This window comes from Copidosoma floridanum, unplaced genomic scaffold (genome assembly GCF_036245765.1).
Source record: "Copidosoma floridanum isolate Cflo_tuat_1 unplaced genomic scaffold, Cflo_Japanese_pri ptg000019l, whole genome shotgun sequence".
NCBI lineage: Eukaryota > Metazoa > Arthropoda > Insecta > Hymenoptera > Encyrtidae > Copidosoma > Copidosoma floridanum.
The window spans coordinates 11328224-11337783 of record NW_028321896.1 but is presented as its reverse complement, the minus strand read 5'-3'; the positions used below and the strand labels follow the sequence as shown (position 1 = coordinate 11337783).

Sequence of the window (9560 nt, the reverse complement as noted above, 5' to 3'; positions counted from 1 at the left end):
TACACGGGGCGCGCGCGCGCTCTCCCGCTAGGCTCTTTCGGCGGCAGCTCGGCGTGCACTGGAGCCCCCTCGAAGCCCCGTCTGTTATTCGTTTGCTCGTCGACGAGACGGGGAACAAGTATATAAAAGAGGAGGAGATCGAAAGGAGAGAAAGAGATATATACCCCCCTCCCCAACACCTCGTAGGCGGTACGCGCGTATGGGTGTGTGCTGTGTATGCAGCTGTCACGTGATATTCCCTTCTCTTTGTAAAATGCCCACTCTTTTGCGTGTGGGGCATTTATGAACGGTTCCGTAAAAAAATCGGTAATGATCGGTTATATGGTTTCTTCGTGCCTACTGCAGTACTTACTTGTGAGATGATCGAGAAATATTGTGATCTGCGTTGAAAAACCAATGTGGCACGATTTTTTTTAAAGGATCGTTTTGACTTGTTGAAGTGATTTAGCAAAGATAGACTGCGTGGATCAAAAGAGCTTTCATCGAAGGCGACCAACAGTTACACGAGATGCGAGCTTACTCCTCGGAGTCGCTTAAAAAAAGGTTCAACCGATGTCGCGTAACCGATTCCTCGCTTGGAAGAAACCGTTTATTTGGCACAACAGTTTTATCGGTAATCGCATAACATCGACTCTTTCTCTTATATGACGAAAAATTATTTCAAACAAAATAAAACACCCTTTTCGCGGAAGCGCACGTAGATCGGTATACAATGCACGGCGCTCGGGTTCTCGCTCTTTTTCATACCCCGCCGTGCAACTATATACCCAACAGCTCTATATGCGTGAATACGTCCGTCCATATATAATGGCACTCTTTCTCTCTTTCGTTTTCGTTCACGCTTTCTGATGCGCGTGTACATGTACACCGCGAGCCGGTTTTCATTTCGGAGCGGCTTTACGTATATATACGCATGATGGGGAGAAGCGAGAAAAAGAGACGAGAGGGGCCGGGGGGAAAGTCTGTAACACATGGGCATAAGGGGCCATCGACACGGCTTTTCGCGCCTTTGGACGCACGTGCAATATATATATACTTACTAACACACGCGCGCACCCACGAGAGAGTTCTCTCCACCCACGTACCGATGTTGTGATTTCATGGCTCGTATACGGCCTCGTTTCCGTGATCCTTTCAAGCGTCGCCCGTTAAAGACCCCCGACGAGAAGTAAACACATATATCTTTTACACTACGTACATGGGTACACAATATATACGCGTACACGGTTTTACCGAAGCCATCAGCTATGATGAATGAATCGAGAGTAGCTTCGTGTTGATATTTTTCCTTGATTCCTCGTTGCGCCTATATATGCCGCACCGACGAGTGATTGTTTGATAAATGAATCAAGCGGAGAAAAATCCGAGGATATGTCGGGAGATGCCCACTTACGCGAGAGTGTCGATTGATCGGCGGGGCATATATATGTATATACCTGTGTAAAATTTTTTTTTTTTTTTTCTTTTTCGGTCCGACGGCAATTTTCAATTACCAAGTTGCTATTTTTACGCCCCTGATGTGATTCATGGAAACGAAGGGCGGAGCCGTCGATGATAAATTAGGGGGCGATCTCCGATCGGAGAGACCCATAAGAGTATAATATGTATGTGTATCACATATATATATACGTATACCTACCGCAGGGCGCACACCAGAGGAATCGCAGAGCTTTGAACTTGAAACCCATATTTGCGGGCCCGGACTCTATATTTAAAGTCACGAGAGAAAAGCCGGGGCTCTCTTTTGGTTTTGTTGCTCGCACTTGTCTGCGGCAGGTATATATGTGGTTGGTTGGCGATGGATATACGTGCTTACCCCTATACCCCCCTTTCATTATGTTTCGCGCGATATAAATTCTTTCGGCTCAATTTAGAGGGGAGGCCCTCACTTGGGACACATTTATGGCTGCTGGCTGATGGAAGTACCTTTTTTTTATTTGCCGTGTATTTTCGTGCAGGTTATCGGATATCGGCGCATTTTTTGCACTTGGATTATGCGAAAAAGAAAAAAAATATGTGATTCAAGCTACGCAGTGGGTCTTAGTACATATATTATACTACACAAATGACGATGACGTTGTCCCAAAAGTCACGTCATGTTTTCCTACTTTGTTAAAAATATTTTGCCATTGACGAAAATGATGTGCATGTATACGAAAGCCTCGCCAAATACGTTTACTTTACTTTTGCGGGACCAACGAGTCATTAGGAATTACTTACTGGACATTCACATATATATTTTTAAATATTTTTTGGTTTCATGTAAGGGTTGGGTGTAAGTGAGTATAATCAATATCAATAAATAACACAACTGCATCATTTACAATTGCTTTATTATATTTTTCAGAGCATTTTATAAATATGGACTATCAGCATTTATACATATATACTTCTTATCAATACTGTGTACATCATGTGTATTCTTTTTTTTTATTATTATTTTATATTACGATTTTTCATCAGCAATCAAAATTGACATTTGACAGTTCAAAAACGTTTCAACACGGCCTTAGTTATACAGTTTTTACAGTAAATCGCAAGGCTTGGATCGATTAATTCTTTGTTTTCTCTTATACAAGAGGAGAACTCGTTTAAATTTATTAATTTTAGTTGTGACGAGGGAGACGCGCACAACTAATTCTTGTAAAATATGGTCCGATCGGCAAAATTTGTCTTTATGAATACATTTTTTTTTTTTTTTTTTTTTATAATCAATACAAATGACAGTACTATTTATCGTGTAAAACTAAGGGGGATGAACATTTTAATAATATTTTTACACGTTGATTGTAATTTTTGCAATCACTAATTGATTATTGATAAAAAATTTTGTCCAATTAGTCGTGTTGGTTGAGTAATTGAAATTTTCGTAATATTATATACCGAATAAATTCGATTAAAAATAAAATTTGTAGAAAATGATTATTTTTTTATTCGGCGAATCAAGTGTTGGTTTTTTATATTCTTATGCAGTTTTTTTCATCAAGTCTCAATTTTATTTAACAAAACGCCTGCTTTACATCATAAAAAGAGTATCTCAATAATTTCAAACATGCGTATAATTATCAAGAAAATAAATTCTATTTATTGATGGCAAAAATAAATTTCACCATACTAAACAACACTTTCCTCTTTTGCTCAATGACTATTCTTCACACTTACAGGTTCGTAAAATGCAAAAACAATTGATAATTCGACAAATAAAAAATCACCGCGCAAAGTAAAAATGTCTTAATCATTATACAATACTTCGAGATAACGTAAACCATACGATGTAACGTTTCAATGAAAAAGTATAAGAGAAAAAAAAGCACCCACTTCAATTTGCCTCATATGGATAAATACTTAAGAATCGAAGCAGTGCCATTTGATGATGGCACTGTGCCCACAAAGAGAGCATTAACACGAAACGTGCGATCAATTATTCGAAACGGACGATAAACGTGCAAAGACTTTTGCTCCTCGGAGCTCGACACACTGCACATACGCTTACATCATCATTTAACAAGATTCCCCAGAAGAGACATCGAAACGTAACGCTATACCGCAGTTGTACGTGATAAATTAAAAAGCCACGTCAACATCTTAATTGATAGATCGTGCACACATGGCCCTTCCAAGAGTAACATGGTATATTGTTGCTGCCTTGTACACCGCACACGCCCGTATATATATATATCAAGTGCAATTTAAAATTCGTAAGTAATACAATCCGGCTTAATGAAAGAGCGCGACAACGAAACGCGCTCGTAAATAGCCCGTCCGGTAAATTATAATACTAACCGAACAGTATACAATGGCACACGTGTGCATTTTCTTCTCCCCCCTTTTTCATTTTATACAAACATCCTGCATTGCACGTCGCATATGTGTCGTGTGTGGCATTTTTATGAGTTCAAAGAGCCTCCGTGTCTTATATATGTAAAATGTTTATGTGTGAAAGAATAACAGTATCGCTGTGATCGCTAATCAATCGAATCGTGTTGTATCTGCGCACTGCTGTACACGTAATTATAGCGAGGGAGAGATGGGGCAAACACGGTTACCCCAAGAGGCTATAAACGCAATTGTTGTGTAGCTTTGAAGTCTTTGCAAATTCACGTGAAGTTTCTCTTTTTAATCAGTTCCTTTTTTTTTTTTTTTTTTTTTCTTCTTTTTTTTGCGATACGATATCAATATTTTTAATAATTAGTTAAAATATGTACGTTAACAATATTTACATAAATATTTCCCACAGTTCCGGAAAATATTTTCACAAAGAAGATTTGTAATACGTTATTGAGAGACAGTTTCATTTTTTTTAAATCATTTTTTCGTTATTTGTACATTGATTGGTACAGTTGGATTTTACGTTGACATTATTAAAAAAAACAGTAAATATGTACATATATTAATAAAGACGACTAACAATTCTCTTGAATTTTCTTTCTTAAAAACGCGCATAAAAATAATATTTGGGAAAAAATCAAGAACCATAAAAAAAAAATCTCTATTTAACATTCTTTCGTAAAATTAGTAATTTTCGTCTTTGGATCAAGTATTGGGTAAATTAAAATTTTATATTTGATATGTGTGGATAACTCCATTTAACAAAATAAATACATAAAACTACTAACTGCATAAAGTTAATTTTCAATATTAAAAATAAGTCAAAGAAATAAATGCTAAAACATTAGCATGTAAAACAGCCGTTTTCAGTGTTAAACAATAAACAAGGTGGAAGCTTTAGCTTAAATGAATATTATCACAGAGAACATTATGTATTTCGCACATCTGCAGATTGAAAAATTGGGCTTTCCATACGTATGTACAATTTATGCTGTGATAGTTTTATCTTGTATATAGTTAAAAAGCGATACTTATAAAATTAATTAACAACGCAAAGCATTTGGAAAGCCCAATCTCATAGGCCATTGTTTATAAATTATTATTATTATTTTTTTTGATTTTAATATTAGAGTTTTTTTACACCAATGTGCAAGTAAAGCTTGAATAGTACATCGAAAAAAGAAAAATATGTCTTTTACTACGGATAATTCGATTGAAATTTTGTTTAGATTCGATATTTATGGGGCTTTATTTACGGAACATTGAAAAGATAGTAAAAAATATGTGTAATTCATAGGTCAGCTATAATTTCAGGACTAAAATTATGTTTTTGTATAACATTGGTCACCACTTATTTTGTCATTGATACTATTTTTTCTTATCAATTTTTTTTTTCTGGACAAAGAAAAAATTCTTTGTTGTTCGAAATATTTCCGAGGATTATAAAAATTCTATCTACTTAATAATTGAAATTTACCTTAATAAAATAAACTCTGGAAACAAGTGTACTGTTCAAATTTCCGCAGTAAATAAAAATAATTTATGAAAAATCTACTTTTTAAATTTGTTTGCGAACCGCAATTCTCGTGGATCAACAGTTTGAATACATAAATTCTAAAATCATCTCAATATAAATTTTACCTGAATAATGGAAATCGTTTTATTCTGCTTTTGCATGTTTCTCTGCTTTACTAATTTTCTCATTTGGTTGTTGTTGCTGTTGTTGTTCTTGTTGAATTGGTATATCATCTGTAATGAAATAAAAAAATCGAGACTGTAGCAGTTTCATAAGTACGTGTGATATCAATACTTTGAAATTTAAAAATATCAAGTGAGTAAATTAATGTGCATAAGCAACAGTATTTCATTTTCCGTAAGACTTTTGAGGTGATTTGGGTGAATGTATCATTTTATGTATAAATAAGCAATTGTGAAACATAAATCAGATTTGAACAAAATCTAGCTGCTATGTAAATGATTTTTCACATACTCATAAACACGTGAAACGTTGATACGTAAAATGTACATACAATTAATATCTGCAAAATACAATCGAGCAATGCACATATATTTGTAAATAGTAAGCTGGCAGTGATACACTGCGTAAGCTTGAAAAATCGTGAGGCGTGTTTAGATCGTGTTTTTACGAAAGAACTACGCAGCGTGTCGATGCTCTACAGTTTCATATTTTAAAACTGTATTTTTTCTTAATCCAATGACTGGTTTCGTGAAACATATTTACTGTGTGTCTAGTGATTTCAAGCCAACAATTTCTTGACTCTTGGTGTCGAAAGCACTTATAAAATACTCCAAATTTCTTTCATACTGCTATTCATAAACGGCCCTCACCTCGTTCTCTTTCTCTCCTTGTTTTTAATAAAACTACTACTATTTATTTCTCTACAAATGATGTTAACGACGAAATTAATACAAGTAGGAGCTGTTGGGCGACATTTCATCAGGTGTACAGAGGTTCAATGGCTGATTTTTGTTTTTTGTGCTGCCACCACCGAGTTTTCCCATAGCTTCGCCCAGTGCCTGTTCCTCCAATACTCGATATAATCGTTGAGCTGCACTAGCTTTTACTTCGTGACCAACTGAAAGCGTAGCACCTTCGTTCTTATCCTTGCTCTCCTCAGTCTTTTTAGCCTCCTTTTTAGAGGATTTTGATTTGTCACTATCTTTGCGTTTTTCACGCGAACGTTTGGGTGACGACCGATTCGGCGAGCTATGACTGCTGCACATACTCTCACGACGTGAATTTTCAACCGAAGGTGGAGGCGCAACGATGCCAGGCACCTGCTGGCGATCGGTGCTTGCAATGTCTGTTTCGTCGAAAGAATTGTGCAGCGGATTTTTCCAGAGCCAGGCACGACGTCGGGCAATGCCAAGCGGAGTGCGCTGCACCTGTTGATTTGGCGAATGACTTTCGCTAGCTGGTGTCTGGTCGCTCTTTGTCTCGCCACTCTCGAATAACATCTCGTCAAGGTCGTCTAATGGCAAGCAATGGATGATAGTCTTCATAATCATGTTTAAGAGTTTACCAGTGACAGATGGAATATTGTGCACATAAAATTGTTGTATTTTGAATCGAGATATACATATACCTTTTATATTTCATTCAATTATTCAATGCTATCTTAACATGTTTAACTAATCTTGGCTAACAATAAACAAAGTGTTGATTAAACGATGTATTTTTTAATGACATGACGTCATTCTCTGCGCTGTAAATAAACGAACAAATTCTCAAACTTGAAAAATTTAACTTACCCGGTAATTTTTTGGTGCGAAACGAGGCATTTGTGATCATAGATTTCAGTATTGTTGCAGTAGAGGTCAAAGACGTGAAACTAAGGCCTATAGGTCCATCTGAAGGTTGTCCTGAAAAATCGCCCAATGAATACTTTTGACAAACAAGTGGGAAAGCAAAAAAGAAATTTTAATTTTCGAGGTAAATTACCTGCTGGACCTGAGCTACTAGAATTACGTATAGCATTTGTGACTAGCATAACTTCTGGATATGTTTCGTAACATGCTCTATTGTGAATATCTTCAACAGCTTGACTGGCAATGTACCAACAATTATTGTACCTGAAACAAAAAAGTAATTGGAATAAAAAATTGTACTCAACAATAGTACAGTATCAAAAAATAGGACAATATTAGTACATGGCGAAATAAATTGCATGGAGGAACTCGAGAAGAAATTGACTGGATACTGGTATTCGTGGTAAAAGCCTAGGGACAAAACTGGAATCACTACCATAAGAAGTTCGTTGGTGATGTCCCGGTTTCATGAAGCCTTGTGTAACAAGTCTAAAAATAATATAATTGTACATTTGTAAAATTGAAAATTTCAACTTGTAAATAATATTTTGCTACCTACTTGGAGGCAACTTTACAAAATGGCTCCATAGCTGATTTTTTCAAAAACCCTATGTGTTGATTAAAAACAAACAACAATGCTGTCATTACTTTCAGCCTGTTCTGAGCATTTAATGATTCAACGTGTTTCAAAGGACCCCAACTGACAAGCTTTGTATTGCATTCTTCAAAACGCCGCACTGCACTTTCCGTTAGTGATGCTGGTGCTAAACTAGATGGCTAGTGCAATCAAATGATTTTTTTGTTTTCAATAATAAGTCGATACGTAAATTACTCTTTAAAAAGGAGACTTACTTCATGATAAATGGACATCATTGCAAGAGAAGGTAAACGAAATGACACAGCTTTGGGCTGGCCATCTTTGTCCACCAGTTCTAAATTATAAACTCCAAGTAACAATGTTTCTATCGTGCGACAGTTCTGAAAACAATTTGTTTACACAAATGTCATGTTGCATTCACTTCTTGGTTCGTTATATAACGTGAAATTCACAAAACAGTGACATTCGTATTTGATCAGAGATGCAAATACATTAAAAAAAAAAACGCGCAATTAATACTATGACAGTACATTTTTACACCGACTTGAACGCTATACTTCACAAATCTTACATAATGGAATGAAAGTCATTGAAGATGATTGATGAGAAATATTGTTGAATTTATTTACATAAAAAAAAAAAAAAAAAAAAAAAAAAAAAAAAAAAAAAAAAAAAAAATGTGTTTTTACTACAATTACCTTGATGTCCCCATGAGCAACAGCATTCAAATAAATGTAAATCAGAGTGGGCAAAAATTGTAAACTAAATCTCTGGAGTTGTACCTCCCTGGATCTATAGAAATCAAACAGTTGATTGCACACAGTCTCCACCAACTAAAAGAAATACGTAAAAATTTTAACAAATGCAAACCGACACCTTTTGATCCAATTTTCAGTTCACAAAAATCAAGTACTTGCCTGACTGTATTTGCTACGCTCTTCCAGCATTAGGTACAAAGCCTGGACAACCTCATCATCCTGGGCAACATTATTGGCAAAGGTGTTGAGCTCCACGTTAGGAAGCTCAGCACAATCGGCCAGCCACTCATTGATGATACTTTCGATCATCCTGCAATTGATAGTCTCTTAGCCTCCAGCAGCAAATTAGTGTTTTGATTACATAAAAACTGGGTCAAGGCTTTGTATAAACCAAAATATTTTATCTTATCTATGCAGACTTGTACCACTGTTATTATATATTTTAATATGTAACAGAAAACCACAATAAAGCAACAGAGCACAGGTGTTGTTTATTTCAGCCAAGTATTTGTACCGGCACAATTGTTTTAGTTTCCTGACACAATTTTTCACAACCAGCAAGATTTTTGTTAGAAAACCCTGTTATCTCTGCTCGCACTGATAACAAGTTACGCAGACTGAACAGGTCAGATAGGTGAGAAGGTGAGGTCAAGTGATTGAGAGTATGAGGTGTATACACACATGTGCTTGTATAGATTATCTTTCGTGAATCGTGATCCGTGACTGAGTGACTCTCTGCTATAACTCCCTATAACAGTGGCCGTCATCCGCAAATGCAGCAGTGCCAGCAGTTTAGCAGTCAAGTTACGTATAGGTCGGGCGGCGCTAGCGTCAACCTGTACTAACTGTATATATATATACTGTCAACTCAGTCAACTGTGATTGTGACAGACGATAAACGTTAAACTGTCGGTGCTGTCGGTACGTCGGTAGGTTCTGTTCCGCATCAACAAACTTCGATATTGTTTGCTATTTTGACTCCGATCAGTTTAGCGTTGGAAAAAAATGTGGCCAATGCTATAATTGAACATTACAAAACTTTATAG

At 36.2% G+C, this 9560-nt stretch overlaps 1 protein-coding gene across 1 annotated transcript; it reads right to left on the bottom strand.

Moving 5' to 3' along the window:
- Window positions 1-6143: 6143 nt before the first annotated feature.
- Window positions 6144-8955, bottom strand: Hyccin (PI4KA lipid kinase complex subunit hyccin). The gene is made up of 8 exons (XM_089593202.1): window positions 8674-8955; window positions 8455-8589; window positions 8011-8136; window positions 7718-7935; window positions 7501-7647; window positions 7292-7422; window positions 7102-7212; window positions 6144-6821 (listed from the first exon to the last, which is right to left on the bottom strand). Exons 1-8 carry the CDS (start codon window positions 8821-8823, stop codon window positions 6253-6255), a joined length of 1587 nt encoding a protein of 528 aa, XP_089449328.1. The 5' UTR covers window positions 8824-8955; the 3' UTR covers window positions 6144-6252.
- Between the last annotated feature and the right edge of the window lie 605 nt (window positions 8956-9560).

Excerpts from the sequence above, each read along its gene's own strand:
- Hyccin (XM_089593202.1), bottom strand. The coding sequence starts at position 8,823 with ATGATCGAAAGTATCATCAATGAGTGGCTGGCCGATTGTGCTGAGCTT. Across the intron at positions 7,936-8,010 it reads TGATGTCCATTTATCATGAA|CCATCTAGTTTAGCACCAGC; the intron begins GTAAGTCTCCTT and ends TGATTGCACTAG. Across the intron at positions 7,648-7,717 it reads TTTTGTAAAGTTGCCTCCAA|ACTTGTTACACAAGGCTTCA; the intron begins GTAGGTAGCAAA and ends TATTATTTTTAG.